This window comes from Pantherophis guttatus, chromosome 4 (assembly GCF_059756535.1).
Source record: "Pantherophis guttatus breed Tessera chromosome 4, ASM5975653v1, whole genome shotgun sequence".
Classification (NCBI taxonomy): Eukaryota; Metazoa; Chordata; class Lepidosauria; order Squamata; family Colubridae; genus Pantherophis; species Pantherophis guttatus.
In genome coordinates this window covers 21,956,298-21,981,880 of record NC_142066.1, presented here as the reverse complement: position 1 = coordinate 21,981,880, position 25,583 = coordinate 21,956,298, and the positions used below count along the sequence as shown (strand labels likewise).

Below are 25,583 nucleotides of genomic sequence, written 5' to 3'. Positions count from 1 at the left end.
TGTGCATTTCCTAGCCGCAGAAAGACTAACAGTCTGGAGAGCATGGGGGTTTTGCCAGAGCACAGGACCTTCTGTTAGGGAAGGAGGAAGTGTGTGTGTGGGATTCCACCTGGAAAACAGTCTGATTTCACCTCTTTGAGTGACCTCTAGCCGCACCTCCGCCTACTGCTAGCTCCACTGAGCCATGACCGGTAGGATAGAGAAAGCAAGGGGGGGAAGCCAAACGTGGAACTTTGTGTTTGAAGGGAGTGGAAGCCGAGCGAAAGCCAAAGCGAAAGTGAAAGGGGTATTAAAAGTAGAAAAGAAGTCCCGGTGTTCAAAGGAAAAGCAGCCCGAGGTGCGTGTGCACGGGGAGGTACTGGTACTAACTGTAGGGGCAGTGAGGTCCTCCCGGATTTTGGATTCGAAAAACCCAGGCAGATTTCATGAAAGGAAATCTGCATCCTTCTCAGAACCTTTTTTTCTGAAAATGAAGGAGAATCGCCCGGCTGAGACAAAGTGAGCCTTACATTTCAAGGATCATGGGAAGCTGTAGCTCGAGGGCAGTGGAAAATCCCCTGGATTGTGGCCTGGGACGCCAGGTAGATTGTGGCCTGAGATGTCAGGCGGACGCCAGTGTTACCTGGCAGGAGCAAAAGGAAAGCTCAGAAATTGTGTAGAAATGGGTTAGGCTAAAAAATAACACCGGAAGACAAATTTGGCTAAATAAAGGTACTTAAAAGAAAAGGGAAATATATAAATAGGAATGTTGGGGTTTTTTTGTTTGTTTTGTTTGTTTGTTTGTTTGTCTCTCTGTCTTCTATGCAACCACGTGGTATGTTTCTTAAGATTTGTGCCTTCCCTAATTTAACTGAGATTTACGTGGGAATGATCAGTATGTGTGAAATCTCAGAGTTCCGTTTTCTTCTCTTCATCTTCTTTGTTTTATGTGTGTGTGTCTTTGGGCGCCCTCGAGGTAATTGTAACTGTAAAATGTATCTGATCTCTAGAGACAAGAATTTTAAATTGTTAGAAAAGAGAAAAAAAAGGGTTGAAGCAATGAAAATGGGGGAGAGAGAGAAAAAAGAAAGAAAGAGCCTTTGCCCTGTGTTTGTCCGGCCAACAAACACAGATTAAAGAGAGCATTTCATTTCATTTCTATTTTTTTTTCTCCTTCCCTCCCTGTATCTTAAAGTAACAACTCAAGTTTATGAGGAAACGTTTTAAGTTTGTTTACAAGAAAAAAAAATCAGTCTTGCATTTACTGTATGTGTTTAAATGGGTTTTACCTGTTCATCTCTTTCCTGAAGCATGTGAATCCAGTTTTTTTCTTATCTGTTGTGTCTCCATTTTGTTGAAACTGTATCATCTGTTTAGTAACTGCAATACTGTTGTGTTGTTTCTTTTCAAACTCTGCCTGCAAGCTATCTAACACCCCCCCCCATCTCTAATCCTGTTACAATGCCTTTCCTGGGAAGATTACCCACAAAAGGGGGAGGGGACCCTGTTCTCATGTCTTTCAGCCCTGCACAAAGGACTCTGCAACCTGTGGAAGCAGAGCACATGGATCCAGATGCTGCCTCCAAAGCAGACCTTCCATCTGTTTGAACCAGGAATTGGGTTTGAATCCAGCCTCCACTGAAAGTCATCACAGCAAGCAGAGTGGAGCAGACCTTCCCAAGCCTGACTGACCAGTCTTACCACCAAGCATGCTACCCAGCAGACATGAAAGAAAAGACCCTGAGATGTACAAGTAAAGACCAAAAGACTCTTTTCAATTCCCAGAAGACAGCTGGAAAGACTATGGGGGGAGGGTGGAAATTCATTGTAAGGTTTTCTTTCTTGTCTCATTTATATTGTAATCAGTTTATTGTAAGAATTGTATTTGGGAGTGGTTTCCACAGCAAGTTATGTACACCTTAAGATTTCTGTCTGGTGGAGAGGAGAAATATGTCCAAAATGTTTGTATTGCCTGTATTGTAAAAGTAGCTGCATACACATGCACACACAGAGAGACACACTATTCAGAATTAGATTGAAACTATTTCCTTCACTTACCTCCACACAAAGCTTCTCCTAGATTGATTTTTGCTCTGTAGCACTAAAAGCCCAAGTAGTCTTACCTCCCTGCTAATTCCATGGGGAAGGAAGCAATACCCCTCAGGCAATTCCCTCACTTGAAGTGATAGCAGAAAAGTGATCTCCAAAACCCAAGCCCTGACTGTGACTTACAAATGATGCTGCCCAGTTGCCCAGTAAAGGAAGATATATTGCACTGGTGGTCTCATGAGTAGAAATCCCAGGGCTCATTATGTGTAACACACACACACACACACACACACACACACACACACACACACACAAAAGAATGGATATTGTACACTGGCTAACCTCAATTTGGACTCACAAATCCTGGATGCACTAAACTAAGAGCTAGGACAGGTTCAGTAACCAACCCTTGGAAATGGGCAGCCTGCAATTTAAAGGAAAATCATGGCTGTGAAAAATTTTGGGACATGTGCTTGCTTGAAACCTGACTGGAAGCTCACAGAAAGTGATATCTGAAATCTGAAAATAATTGGCATAGAATTTGAAATCTGAAATTAATTGGCATAGAAATTGGATACTGTAAAATTCTTACCAGAAATTTTTTCCTGGCTGCTAGACCTTCATGGTTGAAAGCTTTCAAGAGCCACTGAAGGAATCCTTTTCTGTTGCCTCTATCAATGCCTCCCCTTTGCATTAGAAAATTAAAAGCACCCATTAAGGCTCCCTGATCTGATCAATTTTAATCTTTTGCCAAGAACTTGTTTCAAAACTCACGTTTTGAAAAAAAAAAGAGTAGGGATTGTAGGAAGTTAGCACCCACCCCTCTCCTGGAAGAGTGAAATTTTAGGAAATATGAAAAAGGCAGAATATTATATTTCCCTGGGATAAGCATGTTTTGAAGCAGCTCCCATCTTCCTGCCCCCATCCTTTGTCAATGGGCCATTAAGGCCTGGGGCAGTCTATTCTACATAACAAAGATCTACCTCCTTCAGGCAGAGCCATAGTAGGAATTGCCAAAGATGGGATTAGCCCTCTACACAATAGCAGCAGAAACTCACCACATGTGACCTGGGAAGCACATGTGACCATCAGCCAGCAAGGCCCCCACCCCCTGGGAGTCTGCAAACCAATCATGAAACTCTTTCTGGGCCCCAAGAAATGCAGAGCCAGGGAGAGCATAAAAACCCGAGGATTTTCTGTATCTGCCCTTTTTCTGTTCAGGAACTCAAGCCATGTGATCCTGTCCACCATTAAACCATCTTTCCAAGCAGTCTCCATGTTTCCAGTGTCTGTTTCCCCACTTGGAGCAGAACCCAGAAGGATGTTTCTTCCAACACCACAAGTAGCTGTAGGACTCTCTGATCATTGCATGATTCACCTTGTACCTGCTTACAGGCAAAGACTTAAAACCACAAAACCAACAGTTAAATCAGTGAAGACTTGGACTGAGGAGGCAAAGTTAAAGTTACAGGCTTGATTTGACTGCACTGATTGGAATATTTTTGAAGATACCTCTGCAGACCTGGATGAACTCACAGATACTGTAACATCATATGTCAGGTTATGTGAACCAACCAGGAACTTGTGAATTTACAGTAATAGCAAACCTTGGTTCACAGCTAAACTTAAGCAGCTACGTCATTCCAAAAAGGAAGCCTTGAAAAGGTGATAAAATGCATTTCATTCAGTACATTCAGGCCAGAAATGAATTAACAAGGGAAATCAGAAGAGCAAAAAGAAGCTACTCTGAAAAGCTAAAGAATTAGTTCTCAGCAAATGAACCAGCAAACGTGGAAAACTCTTAAAAATATCACCGGCTATGGCAAACCTCCTTTCCAGGCTGAAGGAAATCAGCAACTGGCAGATCACCTGAATGTGTTTTACTGCAGGTTTGAAAGCAAACTACAGCCGCCTATCACCACAACCCCCATCTCAGAAACACCAACAATAGCCAAGCCTCCTACAACTGACCCCATCCCATTGGGTTCACAACCCCTAGTGATCACAGAAAAGGAAGTGCCAGACCTATTTCACAGACAAAAGCCAGGAAAAGCTCCAGGCCCAGACAAGATAACTCCTTCTTGCTTAAAAGTCTGTGGTGTCCAATTGGCCCCCATCTTCACCCCCATCTTCAATAAATTGCTGGAGATATGCTATGTTCCTTCTTGCTTCAAACACTCTACTATCATCCCAGTGCCAAAGATGCCCACCATCAAGGAACTGAATTACTGCAGACCAGTTGCTCTAACATCTGTAGTCATGAAAAACTTTGAAAGGCTAGTGCTGTCCCACTTGAAAACCATCACGGATCCGCTGTTAGTCCCCTTGCAATTTGCATACCGAGCAAATAGATCAACAGATGATGCTGTTAATGTGGCTCTGCACTACATCTTACAACATTTTGAATCTCCAAAGACCTATGCAAGGGTCCTCTTTGTAGACTTTAGTTCAGCATTCAATACCATCATTCCAGACACACTTCTAACTAAGCTAAACCAGCTACAGGTACCTGAACACACTTGTAAGTGGATCATAAGCTTCCTAACAAACAGGAAGCAGCAGGTGAAGCTAAGCAGAATCGCATCAGATACCTGTACAATTAGTACAGCCCCCCCCAAGGCTGTGTGCTCTCCCCACTTCTCTTCTCTCTGTATAACAATGAATGATTCTATTTCAGACAAGTGACTACCATTTCAAACATCTCAGACAAGTGACTGTCTAGACTCTTCTTAAAAACATCCAGTGGTGGAGTGCCCACAATTTCTGGAGACAAGCTGTTTCACTGGTTAATTGTCCTCACTGTTAAGAATCTTCTCCTTAATTCCAGATTGCTTCTTTCTTTGATTAGTTTCCAACCATTGTTTCTTATCCTGCCCTCCAGTGCTTTGGAGAATATTTTGACCCCCTATTCTTTGTGTCAACCCCTCAAGGACTGCTTTCATGTCACCCCTAATTCTTCTTTTATTTAGATTAGCCAAACCCAAATCCTGCAGCCGTTCTTCATATGTTTTAGTCTCAAGGCCTTTGATCACCTTAGTTGCTCTTCTCTGAACTTCTTCTAAAGTCTCAACATCTTTTTCGCAGTATGGTGAACAAAATTGGTTGCAGTATTCCATGTGTGGTCTTCAGGTAAAGGTAAAGGTTCTCCTCACACACATGTGCAAGTCATTCCTGACTCTAGGGGGCAGTGCTCATCTCCATTTCAAAGCCAAAGAGCCAGCGCTGTCTGAAGACGTCTCTGTGGTCATGTAGTTGACATGACTAAATGTCAAAGGCACACGGAATGCTCTTACCTTCCAACCAAAGGTGGTCCCTATTTTTATACTTGCATTTTTTATGTGCTTTCGAACTGCTAGGTGGGCAGAAGCTGGGACAAATAACAGGAGCTCACCCTGTTACTAGGGATTCAAAGCGCTGAACAGACGACCTTTCGATGGACAAGCTTAATGTCTTAGACACTGAGCCACTGTGTCCCTATATTTTAAAAAGTTTTAAAGAGCAGTACTAATACTTGAAATCATCTTCATTCTACAATATGCCTCTGTTTATACAACCCAGGATTTTATTAGCTTTTTTTGGCTGCTGCTGCTGTACACTGCTGGCCCATATTCCAGTGATCATCCACTAAGACTCCAAGGTCCCTTTCATAGTTACTGTACTTGTCCCTTTGATTTTTCCTGCCTAAATGAAAACCTTTGCTTTTCTCCACATTGAAATTCATTTTATTGGATAGAGCCCATTGTTCAAGTCTGTCAAGATCTTTTTGGACCTTGAGCTTGTCTTCTGGGGTGTTGGCTATTCCTGCCAGTTTTTATTCCTGCAAATTTGATGACTTCCCCTTGTATTGCATCATCAAAGTCATTCAGATTTAGTTTGTCGTTCCCAAGGGAATGCAGTCATTGTGGTGAGATTCTTGTATAATGATTGTGTAGCAGTAAAATTTCTGTTTGAAATTTGAGACTCTGTTTCAGTAAGAGTTCTGTTTGAGACTCTTAAGAAATGGTTCAGACCAAAAAATATTTGATAAATTCAAGATTACAGATGGCACTTAGAACCTAAAAAATTATCATGTATGTACTCGAATTTGCAAACTAAATGTTGGAGATGTGAATGTAATGATGCAACCTATTATCATATATGGTGGACCTGTAAGAAAATCAAGGCATTTTGGATAAAAATTTGGTGGGTGATGCAGAACATTTTGAAAAGAAGGTTGAAATTTACTCCTCAATTGTTTCTATTGGGTATAACTATGGACTGTACAGTTTCAGAGACTAAATTGATTTTGAACTTAATATCAGCAGCTAGGCTGCTGGTAGCTCAATATTGGAAGAAGGACTCTTTGCCTACTATTGAAGAGTGGATATTGAAAGTAATAAACCTAGCAGAAATGGCGAAAATCTCAGCGTACTTGAAGGACCTCACGCAAGAAAGATATGTATCGGAATGGAGAAGATGGATTGATTATATTCAAAATAAGTATCAGACAAGAAAATATCAAATAGCTTATGAATGAATGTTAGTATTAGAAGTATTAGGTTATCTATAGTGGAGTTAAGGTTTCAGGGGGGGAGTTAGTACTTTGAGGGTAAGTAGATTAATCTAGTTTATGATTGATTAAATGAAATACCTTGTATTTTGTTCTGGGAAGTCTGGGGGAGAGGGTGGGATGAAGGGGGGGAAAGGGTGGGGGGAACATGGGGGGAAGAAAATTTTTGTATTTCTTTTTTGTAAAACTTTTCAATAAACAAAAAAGAAAGAAATGGTTCTGGTTGCTCTCACCTGACAATCATGGAGAATTTTCTCCTGAAGGACCTCTCATGAAAATTGAAAAATCATCTTAGTGTGACTGAACATTTAGTAATAAACATATATTTCCCCCCTATTTAATCCACATATGCCAGAACTACCATTCTAAATTGTCATGTATCAGAAGCCCAACATCTATCCATATCTGTATTCTCCCCTAATTCACTGAATTCCCAAACTCTTCATCTTCCATACTTAATTGGAAACCACCTCATATCAACATAAAAATTTAATATAAATTGATGAGGTGAAAAATTATTTTCTTTACACATCATAACATTAATTAGGAGGTTAAAAGAAGGAGCAAAACATTTATAATGATTGACTGAAGAGGACCAAGGGGAATGGAATAATTTCCCTTAAGTGGGCCTCTAGTTGATAAAAGTTCCTCTTATATTAAAGAAGGAAGATAACATGTTCCCACTTCTTTTCAGGTCCTGAATAATTGCTTCATTAAGGTAAAGTATGTTTCAAGTTGAAATCAGCTCCTGTGAATTTCACTGATACCATTTTCTTGGCAATCAATGACAATCTTTTTCTATCTACCTCTCTTTCTTTGTTTCTCTCTCTCTTTCCCTTTCTCTCTCTCTCTCTTATTTTCTTTTTCCAGGATGTCTCTTCAACTTCTCAGTCCAATTATGGCCCCATTTATATTATGTTACCAGAAATCTACATCTCATGTATAGCAGCTGAAAAGCTTCCAAAATGCAAAACCCGTGGTTGCTACACAATTGTCAACATTGTCAAACGTTATCATTTCAGAACCCCCTGAGATATTGTCATCATAATCCATGCATAATAAGAGGGTCAATAGAATAGATCTTAGAGTCTATGATCCCTGTAGGATCATAAGACAATCTAAGAAATGAATAAATAACAATCTAGTTAGTTTATAATGTAAAGGGACTGTTCAAAAGATATTGAGAACTTTGAAATGATTCATATGGGTTAGAAGTTTATAAGTTTCTATGTTATTGGAAACTTTGAATGAACAGGATCCTGACTGCATTCTTTCCCAATGGAGAAAGGACTTTTTCCAAAGCTGCTTAATGACATATATTTATTCTGTGGAGGTTAGAGATAAAGGAAGCCAATGTGTCCTATCACTTCTTATTGTCCTTCCATCTGATATTTGTCACTCTTGTTAAAAATGGTCTATAGCCCGCCTACAGGTATTAGGCAGTAGTTCCAGATTCTATCAATGCATTGATTTCTGTCTACAGAGTAAATTGTGTATGAATCATTCCAATATCTAAGTTTAATAACAGCAATCCAAGATAGGAGGTGATTCGTTATCTAGGAAATACAACAACAATTGTGATAATCTGTTCACAATGTCTTTGGTACTGTTCTGTACTAACCAAAAGGTAGAATCCAGATAGATACATTGGAAATCAAGATTTGTTGGCTGTGTTATAGTGGATGTACAGATTTCTCTTCCTCTTCCCTATTCGTGTTTTGTGATTATAGTCATTGTCCATCATTATCTCTGGTCTATAGGAAGAATGCCAAGATGGGTGCTGAGAACGTCACTTCAGAAACAGGGTTCATCCTCTTGGGACTCACCTCTCATCAAAATCAACGCATTGTGCTATTTGTGGTCTTCCTAACAATGTATTTGCTCACAATTTTGGGTAACCTGCTAATTATCATATTGGTGCACATGGATGCTCAACTGCACACACCTATGTACTTCTTTCTCAGCCATTTGGCAAGCTTGGACATAGCGTATGTCACTAGCTCTTTGCCTCAGATGTTAGCACACCTCTTAGCTGAGAAAAGAGTGCTTTCCTCGATAGGTTGCATCTTACAAGGAGGTAGTGCTCTTAGCTTGGGCAGTACTGAATGTTTGCTGTTGGGTGTCATGGCTTATGATCGCTACTTGGCCATCTGCAACCCCTTGAGTTATTCCTCTGCCATGAACAGAAAGCACCAACATCTGCTTGCCATCTCCTGCTGGATCATAGGATGCCTCGTCTCAATGGTCAATATTGTTTGCATCTTTCGTCATTCCTTCTGTGGTCCCAATCAGATTAACCATTTTTTCTGTGAGCTGCGTTTTTTGTTAGCTCTTGCATGTGATGATGTAAACCGCACCAGAGACATACTTAATGGTTTATCAGTAGTTGTAGTTCTGGTTCCCTTTTCAGTTATCGTGTGTTCCTATTGTTGCATCCTGCATTCAATTTTTCAAATGCAGTCAGTTGCGGGACATTATAAGGTTTTCTCCACCTGTGGCTCCCATCTTGTTGTGGTCACCTTGTTCTATGGTACCATCATGTCTATATACATAAGACCCCATTCAAGCTCATCTCCTGATAAGAACAAAAAGGTTGCGATTTTGTATCTTGTGGTCACTCCTCTGCTTAACCCCATCATTTACACTTTGCGGAATAAGGATATTCACAGGGCTGTGATCAAGGTGTTGAAAAGAAGGAACTTTGAAGAAAAAACATAAACATTCTTATCTTGTTGAATTCATCTCTTTTGACTCAAAGCCTCTTCCTTTAAGTCTTCACCAATTTGTCACTAATCTTAATTCATGAATTCAATTTGAAAATCTTACACTGCTATGTTCCTCCAGTCTAATCCATGTGAAATAAAGTACTTTGAATATAAATTGTTTCTTTAGACCAACGATGCAAACATTTTAAATAAATATGTGTGTCATTGCTAAAGTTATATTAAAAAGCAGAGACATCTCCTTTCCAATAAAGGTCCATATTGTCAAAGTTATGGGTTTTTTTCCAGTAACAATTTATACCTGGGAGAGTTGGACCATAAGGAAGGATGAGCGCCAAAGAATTGATGCTTTTGAATTGTTGTTGGAGAAGACTCTTCACTTGGACTGCAAGGAGATCAAATCCATCAATCCTGAAGGAAATCAACCCTGAATGTTCTTTGGAAGGACAGATACTGAAGCTGAAGCTCAAACACTTTGGCATTCAAATGAGAAGAGAGAGGACTTATTGGAAATGATCCTGATGTTGGGAAAGACAGAAGGCAATAGGAGAAGGGGATGGCAGAGGATGAGGTGGATAAATAGTGTCATCTACGCAACAAACATAAATTTGGGCAAGCTTCAGATGACACTGGAGAATGGGATGCCTGATGTGCTGTGGTCCATGGGTTTCCAAAAATCGGACATGACTTAATGACTGAGTTACGAAAAAGTAATACGAATCATAATCTCATTACATTATCAACTTGAAAATGTTTAATTTTGGCCTTTGAAATTTAAAATATCCATAAACTGCTAGATTGGGTTTGGTTTTTTTTATTTTTTAAATGTATCACACTATGTGAAGTAAATATGCTTAAATATATAGCTGCAATTTTAGTAATTATAACTCAATGGCAAAAACTTACATTAAGTGTTTACATTAAGATTCATGCATTTTGAAGTTCAGAAGCACTTGTAATTCTTAAGAGTGGAGCCCTTGAAGTGAAATCAACTGTTCAATTTTATAAGGAATGTGAAAAACAAGATTAAAGTTAAGCTCAGTTTGTATGCAAGTGTGGAACAAAGAATTAGACTACCCAATTTGGGGAAATCGAGTTTAAGAAATCTTCCAACTCTTCCTTGCACAGTACAAGATAAACACACTCCAACTTCAACTTGTTGCTTTTACACATTACTACATAACTAGCCATTTCTACAACACCAAATGTTTCTAATCAACAAAACCAACATCAAAGTTTCATTTTTCTCTTCACAAGCTCAAATTCCAGAATGATAGCCAAATAACATATTCTCTTCTTTAAATAAAGTAATCAGTTTAAGCATTCCTGCTTTATCTTCCTTGTTATGGAAATAATGTGTATTTCTATTTGCACCTAGAGTTGTCACCGTTTTTATTTACAAAATTTATTGTATACTTTCAAATTCTTTCGTTTTACTGCTCCCTTCTCTTCCCCCATGTATCTCACACCCCCTTTTCCCCATTCCCTTTCCCTCCTTTAATTTCTTATTTTGTTTTCTTCTTTGTATTTTATATAATAAAAATAAAAATGATAAAGTTTTTTAAAAAAGAAATCAAAAATATATTTCATATTACTTGAGAAGGAAATTCATTTGGGGAAGGGATATTTTATGTCTATTGGACCTCTTAAAGATGTTTTAAGAAGTTTGGATAAGAGATGTTTGTGCGTGGTGAGTGTACATTATATGCAATTTGAGATTTTCTTCACTCATAAGATGTATCTGTGTCCAGCTACGGCTTTGTTTCAGTTTTAAATCAGAGCATAAGTTAATACTATGTTGGAAAGAATTATAATACTCAAAGATTTAAATGTGATTTTTAAAGTATATTGTCAGCTTTGGAAGCCATATTAAGCCGGAAGCTTCCATGCTGCCACCTTCTCATGTGTGGGAAAGTAGGAGGGGGGATTTAGTAGAGGGGTTGTTTGTAGACGTAATAGCATTCTTCCTGTTGGTCAAGGTCAGGGCGATCCAGCATCTGGAGAAGGAATTGTTGGAGTGCTGAGTCAAGATGGGATGGACATTGATTGGAGTATGTAATCGACTGAGGAGTGAGGGGATGGTAAAGAATAAAGAGAACTTTGGAAATTGCTTGCTTCCAGTTACCTGGAGCTGGGGTTTTCTGGAACACTGACATTAACCCGAATCCCTCTTAAAGCCTAATGGCACCCCAAAAGGGGGCTGTTGGCAGTGCTGAGCCCCAGCATCTACCTAAACCTCTGGGTGGTGCGAAGACTAAGTTAAGATGGAGGAGAAAAGAGAAATCATAGAGGAGGCCATGGAAACGGATGCTCAAGGATTTACCAACACCTTGCTTCCTCCTTCTGAAGAAATGGTGTGAGCCATTGAGGCTGCAGAGGAAGCTTGAAGGCTGGGGGCCCGGGCCATGGCATCAGATTCCTGGAAGAGTTGCCAGTCTGAATCAGCTCCAGGATGGGGACCAGAGGGCAGACCGCCTGGATATAGTGCTGCTCCCAGCCCAATGAAGTCACCCCATGAGCCAGACCGGAGGATGGGGACAGCTATGGGATCCAGAGACTCCTGAGACTGGGACCTGTTGTGCCCATGCGAAGCCAATCCTTAACTGGGCTCCCGGAGCATTTTGAACAGATGGAAGTGGGAAGTTACGCACCTCCCTCCCAACCTCTTGAGGTGAGATGGACATTAACACAACCTACATTCACCTTCCCCAATCCGGGACCTGGGGTGGGATTTAGTGGGGCATAGACACCTCTCTACCCGGCCAGGGCAGCTTTTAATATATGAAAATATCTAATCCATATACAATAACATTTCAAAAAGGAACCTAAGATTTTTAAAAGACACTTTAAAAAGTCCACGCCCACCCAGCCACATGACCACCAAGCCACACCCACCAAGCCATGCCCACACAGCAGGTAGCGAAAATTTTTGAATTTCACCCGTGACTCCAACCACTGCACCACCGTGGCTCCTAAGAAAAATTGCCTTCCATAAGTGACTTCATAAAGTTCTAATCATCATGGTGGAATCTTCAGCTAGGCAGGAGGGAGAGGTCAAGAGGGATCCAAGTTTAGAGGTGTTGCACTGCAGTGAGTAGCACAAGCTGGTCTTCCCCTATAATCCTTGAAGCCTTAGTTTAGAATAGAATGAATGAGATGGAATGGACCTTGGAGGTCTTCTAGTCCAACCCCCTGATCAAGAAGGAGAACCTGTACTATTTCAAACAAGTGACTGTCTAGATTCTTCTTAAAAACATCCAGTGGTGGAGAGCCCACAATTTCTGGAGGCACTCTGTTCCACTGGTTAATTGTCCTCACTGTAAGGAAGCTTCTCCTTAATTCCAGATTGCTTCTCTCTTTGATTAGTTTCCAACCATTATTTCTTGTGCTGCCCTCCAGTGCTTTGGAGAATATTTTGACCCCCTTTTCTTTGTGGCAGCCCCTCAAGAACTGGTATACTGCTATCATGTCTACCCTAATTCTTCTTTTCTTTAGACTAGCCACACCCAAATCCTGCAGCTGTCCTTCAGAAGTTTTAGTCTTCACGCCTTTGATCATCTTAGTTGCTCTTCTCTGAACTTTTTCTCAACATCTTTTTGCAGTGTGGTGAACAAAACTGCTTGCAGTATTCCATGTGTGGTCTTAATAGGGTCTTATAAAGTACTATTAATACTTGACATCATCTTGATTCTATACCTCTGTTTATACAAGCCAGGATTTTATTAGCTTTTTTTTTTTTTTGGCTGCTGCTGCACACTCTTGGCCCATATTCAAGTGATCATCCACTAATCGTCTCACCTAATCTGTACTTGTCCCTTTGATTTATACTGCCTAAATGTAAAACTTTAATTTTATCCACACTGAAATTCATTTTGTTGGATAGGGCCCATTGTTCAAGTTTGTCAAGATCTTTTTGGATCTTGAGCTTGACTTTAGGGTGTTGGCTATTCCTGCCAGTTTAGTGTCATCTCCAAATTTGATGAGTTCCCCTTCTATTCCCTCATCTAAGTCATTTTGACTTACTTTGGTGTTCCCAAGGGAATGCAGTCATTGTGGTGAGATTCTTGTATCATGATTGTGTAGCAATAAAATTTCTGCTTGAGACTCTTAACAAGTTATGGGTGCTTTCACCTGACAATCATGGAGAATTTTCTTCTGAAAGCTCTCATGAAAATTGAAAAATCATCTTAGTGTGACTGAACATTTAGTATCGAACATATATTTTTGCCTTCTATTAAGTCCCCATATTCCAGAACAATCATTCTAAATTGTCATATTTGATTTTCGTAAATAAAGTATCAGAAGCCCAACATCTGTCCATATCTGCATTTTCCAGTGCGCTGCTCCCACAATCCATAGATGGGTTTTATTCCACTTGTCCTGACAGTTAGAGTGAAAAAAAAATATTTCTCCTTCATGCTATGGCCACACCCACCTTTCCCAAGAACCTCCAGTCTTTTTTTCACTCTGTCTCTGACAGGACTGCAGTGTTTCCTCGTGCTATTTTTCATTGCGGTGATTAGTTGCTATTTAGGTGATTTCCTTTATTTTTGATTAAATTTGTGATCGGTTTGAGAGCAGAAGATCTCTGGCCGCTGCGGAAGCGCACGTGGCGGCTCTGGGGCTCCAGGCCGCCCCACGCCTCTCTCTCTCTCTCGCTTCAGATTGCAGCTTTCGGCACTCTGACCCTACGGGGCGGAGCCGAAGGGCCTAATTAGCCGCCGGTGCCGAGGGGAGGCAGCTGGTGAGCTGGCTTACCTTCCCGCACCTCATTTTAAGCTCTCAAATTAGCGAGCGGCTCCGGAGCGACTGCACGAGATCGAGCAGGCTCCGACGTTTTTTTCTCTCCGCTGATTACCTGCTGGGCGCAGTCTCCGTGTCGAGCGGCTTTGCACCTGCCGTTAAAGACGCCACTGCGCAGCTTGAATATCCACGACAGCCCTTGCCGCCCAGCAGTTGCGGCCGCCATTTTGTGATCGCGGCGACCGCCATTTTCCACCGGCCGTGCGCTACTCCATAGCGCGCCAACGGTAATTACTTCAGGGTGGCAGCTGAGAGCCTTTCAGCGGAGAGGGGAGGCTTGCCTATCTGGACTTGACATCTCAACAGATAAGTCATCTTCGCCATTTGGCGTTTTGGCGGGTTGTGGCCTCTTTGAAGTGGCCCTTGAATAGAAAGGGGTAAGGCGAGTGTCCCTGTTCATTTGGCGGGACAGCGCCATCTGGAGGCATTATTCAAGGTGCCCTGTAGCACTTAAAATAATTATGGCTGACACACCCCTGTCATCAGACTCAGAGACTGAGGTCAGTCCACCTATGCTTTCCACCTCTCACAGGCAGAAGACCGGCAAGGGGACAGTTTCAGAAGGCCATTCCTCATCTCAAGCCAGGTCTTCCGCGGCCCAAGATAAGGACGCCTTGCGGCGCCACAGGGCATTGGAAAAACAATACGATAAGGCTAGGAGGGCTAGCCAAGCCTCAATGGTATTGGGTGACCAGATTTCCCTGCGAAGGTCAACTAGTCCAGGCATCAACATGCGAGATCAGCCTTCCGCGCCTCCCCAGTCAAAGTTGCAGGGCGATCAAGCTACCACAACTATCCCGTGGGGTCTAACCAGGGGGGTCTCCATTTCCTTGCCGGACGTGTCATCGATCGGTGGGGCGACATCTGCATCCCCACTTCACCGCCAGCCAGAGGCAACATTCACGCCCACAGCTGCTGGCATGCGTACAACCGATGGCAGTCTGATGGGGAACCAAATTGACTTCCAGTCATTTTTCTCATCGGCCCTGTCATCGCTATGGGCTGCGAGTATGCAACAAGGGATCACCCCTCCCCAGCAACAAATTCCTGCCCCGCCACCACCTCCCCCTGCGAGGGCCCACGTATTTCACAAACACAGTGTCTCCCCATCCGAATCCGAACAGGAGGAGGAGCTTCCTGAAGATGTGGAGTTGTCCGAGGACGAGGATCTCCCCCCGGATACCCCGGCCTTCACTGGACTCTTTAAGCCTTCGATGTTTAAATCTCTGCTGCATAAGGCCCGTTTGGCCACTAACTTTGAGCAAACATCCTCGTCCGCTTCCGAGCCCCAGGCTACAGCGAGGCCTCATGATGCACTTTTTCGCATTTCTACTCTGAACAAGGATTTCATCCCTTGCCCTCAGTTGTTTACGGAGGTCGTTCGTTCTCCGTGGGTTCAGCCTGGCTCCCTAACAGCGCCCAGTAACCAAGACAAAAAGCTGTTTTGTGCGGCTCCCGAACTTGAGGCTCTTCTGGAGTTGCCGACTATAGATACCCCGGTAGCAAGCCTCTCGTCTTCCTCTGCTGTTTCTACAGACCCTTTAGATAGCCTTAAGTCGGAGGACCGCAAGACTGAACTATCCTTTCGGAAGGCACACCAGGCGGCCGCCTGGGCAATTAAAACCGCCACAGCCACGTCGTTTTTTAACAGGGCGACTCTGATCTGGCTAAGACAGCTTCAAGAGCGTCTGCCTCCGGAAGAAACCAGGTGGCATCAAGATATCAATAAAATAGTGGCAGCCGTCGAATATTCTGCGGACGCTTCCTTATCTTCGGCGAAATTCGCTTCCCGTATGATGGCCTCGACTGTTACATCACGCCGCTTGTTTTGGCTCCGCAACTGGAAAGCAGAGGCCAAGGCAAAGTGGAAGCTGGCGGCTGCTCCCTACGAAAGTGCGAAGCTGTTCGGGACATCTTGGATCCACTTTTAATAGAGGATAAGGACAAGAGAAAAGTCCTTCCTTCGTCCTTTCGGCGACCTGAACGCCGGTACGTCCCGTACACCCAACGACAGCCATTTCGGGCCTATTCGGGATCGGGGGGATCCTCTTCTCAACGTTTCTCGTCCTTTGGCGGAGACAGATACCCGGATCGACAGCAGTCCAGAGATCGGGGGAGGTACCAACCCCCAGCTAGGAAACCTGGCCGAGGATCTGGGTACAAACCTTTTCGCAGAGGCAAGTGACGCCCTGACACCCGCTCCCATCGGCGGTCGACTCCAGCTGTTTTATCGTCAATGGGAGGAGTCAACTGCGGACAATTGGGTGCTCCGAACCATTTCCCATGGCCTGCTGATAGAATTCACCGGACAACCCCCACATCGTTTCCTGCGTTGCCCAATTCCATCTTCTCCAGTCAGGAGAGCATTGATGGAAGAAGAGATCCGCCATTTACTGTCCATCAGGGCCATAGAACCGGTCCAAGCAGAGCACCAGGGCCTCGGCTTCTATTCAGGTCTGTTTTTGGTCCCCAAAACATCAGGGGGCTGGAGGGGCATACTCAATCTGAAAACCTTGAACCTGTCGGTGCGCTATCGAAGGTTCAAGATGCACTCCCTCCGCTCAATACTTGGCTGCGTCAGACAAGGGGACTTCCTTCAGTCCGTGGACCTCCGGGAGGCGTACCTTCATATCCCGGTGCATCCTGCCCACCGTCGCTTCCTCCGATTCGAATATTCGGGCTGCCACTACCAGTATTGTGCAATGCCCTTTGGGCTCTCCTCTGCCCCCAGGACGTTCACAAAATTGGTAGCGGTGGTGGCGGCCTCCCTACGAACCGTCCCTGTTCGAGTCTTGTGTTACCTGGACGACATCCTGGTCCTGTCCAGCTCACCTACGTCGGCCCGCAGCGACATTACCTGTGTGATCGATACCTTCCAACGACATGGGTTCACCATCAACATCGCAAAGAGTCATCTGGTCCTGACCAGGCATATCTTACACCTTGGGGCAGTGATAGACTCGGCTGTGGGGCAAGTTTCCCTATCTCCCGACAGAATCGAAAGTATCCGGGAGTCCATCAATCAATGCTTGAGCCAACGCCGGGTTTCCCTGACTTCGCTGTCACAGATTTTGGGGAAGATGGTGTCGGCTTTCGACATTGTACCGTGGGCACAAAGTCATTATCGTCCTCTGCAGTGGTACCTCCTCCCCTTTCAGAGGTCGGGGCGCAGCACATCGGCGCGCAAGGTGGTTTTGCCGCCAAAGATTCGGCTTTCCCTGCGGTGGTGGATCTCTCCAGCGGTCACTCGAGGTTCCTACTTCCTGGAGCCAGCTCGACTGGTCCTTACCTCGGATGCCAGTCTCCAGGGTTGGGGCGCCCATCTCTTACACCTAGTGACACAGGGCCAGTGGTCTCCGTTGGAGAGACTAAAGAACATCAACCTGTTGGAGCTCCGGGCGATTCGGCTGGCCCTTCTACAATTCCAGTCCACCCTCGAAGGCGCCCACGTGCTGATCCTAACAGACAACGTATCAGCCAAAGCGCATGTCAACCGACAGGGAGGTACGAGATCGAAGGCGCTCATGGTCGAGTCGGAAAGGTTGTTTCAGTGGGCAGAACGGCACCTGTCGTCCATCAGAGCGGACCACATATCGGGGGTGGACAATGTACAGGCGGACTGGCTCAGCAGGGAGCGAATAGACCCTGCCGAATGGCAGTTGCATCCCCAATTGTTCCTAGAGCTCACCGCGCGATTCAGAACACCGGTCATAGATCTGTTTGCCAGTCACCTGAACTCCCACCTCCCACGCTTCCTTTCCAGGTATCCGCACCCGAGAGCGGAGGACTGCGACGCCCTCAGATGCCCGTGGCCGGAGGGCCTACTGTATGCGTTTCCCCCAATACCTCTGATCTCCAGAGTAATCCGAAAACTGTTAGCCGAAAACGCAGAGCTTCTTCTGGTGGCGCCCAACTGGCCCCGAAGACAGTGGTACGCGGATCTGGTGGCCCTGTCGGCGTCTCCCACGTGGGTGATTCCTCCTCATCGGCTCTCTCTGTGCCAGGGTGCCATCCGTCATCCGGACCCTCAGTGGCTCAGGTTGACCATCTGGCACTTGAGAGGGCCATCATGAGGAGGGATCGTCTGTCAGATGAGGTGATCGAAGTCATCCAGGCATCTCGCCGACCATCGACATCCAGAATTTATCAGGCAACTTGGAAAGCATTCTGCATTTGGTGTGGTGAGCGGCACCTGGATCCGGCATCAGCGGATGTTCCTTCAATCCTGGAATTTCTTCAAGCAGGCCTGAAGAAGGGTCTTGCACCTTCCACACTGCGCAGACAGACCGCCGCATTATCTACTATACTCACTTGTGCGCCCTATCCAACGTTGGCCCATCACCCTCGAATTAAGGGTTTCCTGCATGGGGCATCTAATATTTCTCCTCCCATGGTGCACCGATTCCCTTCCTGGGACCTCCCCTTTGTATTACAGACACTTGTAGAGCCACCGTTTGAACCGCTGAACTCCATTTCTCTTAAACATCTATCTTTTAAGGTGGCATTCCTACTCGCCATTACATCTGCGAGGAGGGTGTCAGAGTTGGCAGCTTTGTCAATACGGAAGGACCTTTGTATCTTCCACAGCAACACAGTCGTCTTGAGATTGGATCCAACCTTCACACCCAAGGTGAACTCTCTGTTTCACTGGTCTCAGGAACTGGTGTTACCGGATTTTTGCCCATCACCTCGGCATCGTCAAGAGCGACGCTGGCATCGTCTGGATGTTAGACGGGCTCTGAAGCACTATATTCATCGCACTGCCTCCTTCCGTCATACGGAGGCTATGCTGGTGTCGTTTCACCCGACTTCTATGGGGTTGAAGGTTTCGGCCCCTACAGTGGGGTGTTGGATCAAAGCCTGTATCTCCATGGCTTATGAGATCAAGGCCAAGCCGTTACCTGGCAAGATCCTGCCACACTCCACTCGCAGTGCTGCCGCAACGGCTGCTTGGTCTTCCCAGGCGTCAGTACTAGATATCTGCAGAGCGGCCACATGGACATCTGCATCACCCTTTATTAGACATTATAAGATCGATACGTATGCCTCGGCTGAGGCCTCTTTTGGCCGCAGGGTGTTGCAAAAGGTTGTGTCTGACCCGGGACACGAGAGCAGTAAGCCTCCCGCCCAGGGACCGTGAACTTGGGTATATCCCATCTATGGATTGTGGGAGCAGCACACTGGAAAACGGACGTTGTCTGGTCTGAACGTCCATTTTCTGGGCGCTGCGACCACAATCCATCCCCACCCTTGTCTTCCTTTGGGCTTCCTGCTCATTTGTTGGATTTGACTTTGATCGTTTTCCGAATTGTTGGTTCTTAATGTTCATGGTCTGGTTCCAGTGTATTCGTGACAAAAAGACTGGAGGTTCTTGGGAAAGGTGGGTGTGGCCATAGCACGAAGGAGAAATTTTTTTTTTTCACTCTAACTGTCAGGACAAGTGGAATAAAACCCATCTATGGATTGTGGTCGCAGCGCCCAGAAAATGGACGTTCAGACCAGACAACGTCCGTTCTCCCCTAATTCATTGGCTTCCCAAACTCTTCATCATCCATTCTTACTTGGAAACCAGCTCATAGCAACATAAAACTTTAATACAAATTGATGTGGTGCAGATGTATTTTCTTTACACATCATAACATTAATTATGTGATTTAAAGAAGGAGCAAAACATTTATAATGATGAACTGAAGAGGACCAAGGGGAGTGGAGTAATTTCCATTAAGTGGGCCACTAGTTGATAAAAGCTCCCCTTATATTAAAGAAGGAAGATCACATGTTCCCACTTCTCTTCAGGTCCTGAATAATTGCCACATTAAGGTAAAGTATGTTTCAAGGTTCCATAGAATAGGTTCCATAGAGCTTAGAGTCTATGATCCCTGTAGGATCATAAGATAATCTAAGAAATGCATAAATAAAAATCTAGTTAGTTTATAATGTAAAGGGATATTGAGAACTTTGAAATGATTGATATGGGTTAGAAGTTTATAAATTTCTACGTTATTGGTAACTTTGAATGGAGAGGATCCTGACTGCATGGACAAAGGACTTCTTACAAAGCTACTTAATGACATATATTTATTCTGGGGAGGTTAGAGACAAAGGAAGCCAGTGTGTCATATCACTTCTTACTATCCTTCCATCTGATATTTGTCACTCTTTCTAAAAATGGTCTATAGCCCTCCTACAGGTATTAGGCAGGAGTTCCAGATTCTATCAATGCATTGATTTTTCTCTACAGGATAAATTGTGTATTAATCATTCCAACATTTAAGTTTAATGACAGCAATCCAAGATAGGAGTTGATTCATTATCTGGGAAATATTACATATTGTGATAAACTGTTCACAATGTCTTTGCTACTGTTCTGTACTTAAAAAAAAAAAAAAAAAGGTAGAATCCAGAAAGATTCTTTTGGAAATCAAGATTCCTTAGATGATGTTGTCTTATAGTGGATGTACAGATTTCTCTTCCTCTTCCCTATTCGTGTTTTGTGATTATAGTCATTGTCCATCATTATCTCTGGTCTACAGGCAGAATGCCAAGATGGGTGCTGAGAACTTCACTTCAGAAACAGGGTTCATCCTCTTGGGACTCACCTCTCATCAAAATCAACGCATTGTGCTATTTGTGGTCTTCCTAATAATGTATTTGCTCACAGTTTTGGGTAACCTGCTGATCATCATATTGGTGCACTTGGATGCTCAACTGCACACACCTATGTACTTCTTTCTCAGCCATCTGGCAATCTTGGACATAGTGTATGTCACTAATGATTTGCCTCCGGCTTTAGCACACTTCTTGGCTGGAAAAGGAGTGGTTTCCTCGATAGGTTGCATGGTACAGGGTGGTAGTGCTCTGATCTTGGCTTGTACTGAATGCTTGCTGTTGTGTGTCATGGCTTATGATCGCTACTTGGCCATTTGCAACCCCTTGAGATATGCCTCTGCCATGAACAGAAAGAACCAACATCTGCTTGCCATCTCCTGCTGGATCATAGGCTGCCTTGTCTCATTGGTCAATATTGTTTTAATCTTTCGTCATTCCTTCTGTGGTCCTAATCATATTAACCACTTTATCTGTGAGCTGCGTTTTTTGCTAGCTCTTGCATGTGATGACGTAAACCGCACCAGAGACATACTTAATGGTTTATCAGTAGTTGTAGTTCTGGTTCCCTTTTCAGTTATTATATGTTCCTATTGTTGCATCCTGCATTCAATTTTTCAAATGCAGTCAGTTGCAAGACGTTATAAGGTTTTCTCCACCTGTGGCTCCCATCTTGTAGTGGTCACCTTGTTCTATGGAACCATCATCTCTATATATATAACCCCCCATTCAAGTTCATCTCCTGATAAGAACAAAAAGGTTGCAATTTTGTATATTGTGGTCACTCCCCTGCTTAACCCCATCATTTACACTTTGCGGAATAAGGATATTCACAGGGCTGTGATCAAGGTGTTGAAAAGAAGGAACTTTGAAGAAAAAACATAAACATTCTTATCTTGTTGAATTCATCTCTTTTGACTCAAAGCCTCTTCCTTTAAGTCTTCACCAATTTGTCACTAATCTTAATTCATGAATTCAATTTGAAAATCTTACACTGCTATGTTCCTCCAGTCTAATCCATGTGAAATAAAGTACTTTGAATATAAATTGTTTCTTTAGACCAACGATGCAAACATTTTAAATAAATATGTGTGTCAGTGTTAAAGTTATATTAAAAAGCAGAGACATCTCCTTTCCAATAAAGGTCCATATTGTCAAAGCTATGGGTTTTTTTCCAGTAATAATGTATACCTGTGAGAGCTGGACCATAAGGAAGGATGAGTGCTAAAGAATTGATGCTTTTGAATTGTTGTTGGAGAAGACTCTTCACTTGGACTGCAAGGAGATCAAATCCATCAATCCTGAAGGAAATCAACCTGAATGTTCTTTGGAAGGACAGATACTGAAGCTGAAGCTCAAACACTTTGGCATTCAAATGAGAAGAGAGAGGACTTATTGGAAATGATCCTGATGTTGGGAAAGACAGAAGGCAATAGGAGAAGGGGATGGTAGAGGATGAGGTGGATAAATAGTGTCATCTACGCAACAAACATAAATTTGGGCAAGCTTCAGATGACACTGGAGAATGGGATGCCTGATGTGCTGTGGTCCATGGGTTTCCAAAAATCAGACATGACTTAATGAGTGAGTTACGAAAAAGTAATAAGAATCGTAATCTCATTACACTATCAACTTGAAAATGTTTAATTTTGGCCTTTGAAATTTAAAATATCCATAAACTGCTATAAGAAATAGGTCATATACTTTGTTCAGATTGGGTTTGGTTTTTTTTTTTTAAAAAAATGTATCACACTATGTGAAGTAAATATGCTTAAATATATAGCTGCAATTTTAGTAATTATAACTCAATGACAAAAACTTACATTAAGTGTTTACATTAAGATTCATGTATTTTGAAGTTCAGAAGGACTTGTAATTCTTAAGAGTGGAGCCCTTGAAGTGAAATCAACTGTTCAATTTTATAAGGAATTTGAAAAACAGGATTAAAGTTAAGATCAGTTTGTATGCAAGTGTGGAACAAAGAATTAGACTACCCAATTTGGGGAAATCGAGTTTAAGAAATCTTCCAACTCTTCCTAGCACAGTACAAGATAAACACACTCCAACCTCAACTTGTTGCTTCTACACATTACTACATAACTAGCCATTTCTACAACACCAAATGTTTCTAATCAACAAAACCAAGATCAAAGTTTTATTTTTCTCTTCACAAGCACAAATTCCAGAATGATAGCCAAATAAGAACATATTCTCTTCTTTAAATAAAGTAATCAACTAACCATTCCTGCTTTATCTTCCTTGCTATGGGAATAATGTGTATTTCTATTTGTACCTAGTAATCTTTCTGAGTTGTCACCGTTTTTATTTACAAAATTTATTGTATACTTTTAAATTCTTTGGCCTTACTGCTTTCTTCTCTTCCCCTTTCAATCTCACACCCCCTTTTCCCCCTCCCTTTTCCTCCATTAATTTCCTATTTTGTTTTCTTCTTTGTATTTTATATAATAAAAATAAAAATGATAATTTTTTTAAAAAGGAAATCTAAAATATATTTCATATTACTTGAGAAGGAAATTAATTTGGGTAAGGGGATATTTTATGTCTATTGGACCTCCTAAAGGATGTATTAAGAAGTTTGGATAAGAGATATTTATGGGTGGTGAGTGTGTTCAAATTAAATGCAGTTTGAGATTTCCTTGGCAGTTTTAAAAAAAATAAATACAGAAGGAAAAAAAATATTTCTCCTCAGTCTTTCTTTTGTCAACATATAGGACAGTGATGGCTAACCTTTTTGCCGTTGCGTGCCAAAAGCGGGGGGATTGCACGCACGCGTACCTACACCCGTAATTCAATGTGCCCCGTCCCCCCCATGCATGCGCACGTGACCCCCACCCCCCGCTTTTGGCACATGATAGCATGGTGGGCCCAGTAGGCCCATTTTTTGCCCTCCCCAAGCTCCAGAGGCTTTCTAGGAGCCAGGGGAGAGCGAAAATGGCTTCCCCCCCGGGCCCTCCGGAGGTCCAGAAAAAGCCCATTTCCTGACTTCTGGTGGGCCCGGAAGGCCCAAAAATCAGCTGGCCAGCACGCACATGTGTCACTCGTGCCATAGGTTTGCCATCACGGATATAGAATAATGTTCTTTTTGGAAGATTTAATATTTATATGTTGTTGTCACATACTGTATGTTTTCCATCACATTTTTCCAGTCAAAGAATGTCAAAGGTTTGTGAGATTTTTAGTCAGAAGGAAAGAACATTTTAGCTTTTATGATTCATTGTTCAAAAGAGGTTTTTTTAAATTATTATTTTGCTATCTTAAACTACTTCAGATTCTCAGGAGGTTTAATTACGGAGCAACAGAACTACACTGATCATTGGGGATTCTCTAAATGAATAGCTATTAGTTTATGAAATCCACAAATATATTCCAAGTACTCAAATAAGGAGGGCAATGTAACGTAACATGTCTGTCCTGCCACACACTGTATAATTTTGCTGGCAATTTCACTAAGTGGGTGAAAACATCTCAGTGGACAACGTAGGGCTGACTGGAAAAGCTGCCACCAAAGTCACTGAAGATCTGAAACTGAGAAGTGATGCAAAGTTCTTGTGTAATTAGCATTTGCAGTACCCCCAGTGGGAAAAAAAAAACTTAGAATAATCAAAGAAAGATATCTTTTTGCTCAATACATATGTAGAAAGTTAGCACCCACTCCTCTCCTAGGAGAATGAAATATTTTGAGGGAGGGATTTTTTTTTTTTTTAAAAGGCAGGATGAAATATTTTCCCTAAAAGAGAAAGAAAAATTTTAAGGGAGACAGAAACTCAAAACCCCAGCTTCCTCTCCCTGAACAGTTATTTTGTGCCCATTGAGAAAGATTGGGCCAACCTATCTACAAAACAAAAGACCTTCGAACAAAAGAGCTCCAGGGTGAAGGAATTAAGACATGACCCTTTGGGACATAATAGGATTAATCCACTAAGACACAGAACTCACTGCATTACACAAACTGCTAAGGACATTGCATCACCCTCAACAAACCTCAATTTAGCTCAGACAAACTCCTAGGATTTGTACCTGGTCTCATGGGAGCCTGACAACAACCAATAGAATACATGTTCTTGTACAGGAACAGGAAGTTCAAGTGCAAAGCCCAAGAGAAGTTTTAAATACCCCTCATTCTCAACTCCATGTGGTCAGCTGCACCAGAACCACTGATGTTTTTCTGCTTCATCATTAAACCATCTTTCCAATCAGCTTCCATGTTTCCAGTGTCTTTCTCCTGGCTTCGAACTGAACCAGATGGATATTTCTTCCAATACATACAATAAATCAAAGTTGAGCCCTTAGTCTCCATGGTAAGAATATCTTCTCCCTGGATCTTATTGAGAAAAGTTGCATGATACAGTACATGTCAGGGTTCTGACGGATGCCCTAATTAAATCATGAGCCTCGAGCCAAGCTTCAAAAGAAATCCAGTCATTTATTAGGAGCTTCATGTCAGCACATTCCAAGTGAAGCCAACTCTGATCCCACGTAATTTACAACCCAATCTTGACCCTGTTTCCCCCCTCCCTCCAGGGTGTGTCATCAGTCACATTCGCCAATGGAGCAATTTTGCTTGTTGTAGAGATCACTCCCCTCCGGCCGCTGTGGGTAACCCTGGGAGACAGTCTTGAGAGAGATATGTCCAGAATGTGCTTTTGTTTTTGGCTGCCATGCTGCTTCGCCATTTTCCCATCCCCTTTGCCTATGGCCAGGGATGCTTTGTGAGTTAACAATACAATGATTCTCCCACCTCATTTTAATCGACATTCTGAAGATAAGAAATAGTACAGGAATTGATATTCACCAAGCTCTTACGGGTACTCCTCGACTTAAAACAGTCCATTTAGTGACTGATCAAAGTTACA

At 42.9% G+C, this 25,583-nt stretch overlaps 2 protein-coding genes across 2 annotated transcripts; both read left to right on the top strand.

Moving 5' to 3' along the window:
• Nucleotides 1–8,350: 8,350 nt before the first annotated feature.
• LOC117662208 (olfactory receptor 5P76-like) lies at nucleotides 8,351–9,295 on the top strand. The gene has a single exon (XM_034411523.3). The coding sequence runs from the start codon at nucleotides 8,351–8,353 to the stop codon at nucleotides 9,293–9,295; it is 945 nt and encodes a 314-aa protein (XP_034267414.3).
• An 11,354-nt stretch (nucleotides 9,296–20,649) lies between these two features.
• LOC132711563 (olfactory receptor 2D3-like) lies at nucleotides 20,650–21,692 on the top strand. The gene has a single exon (XM_060690931.2). It carries the CDS (start codon nucleotides 20,650–20,652, stop codon nucleotides 21,592–21,594), a length of 945 nt encoding a protein of 314 aa, XP_060546914.2. The 3' UTR covers nucleotides 21,595–21,692.
• Nucleotides 21,693–25,583: the final 3,891 nt, after the last annotated feature.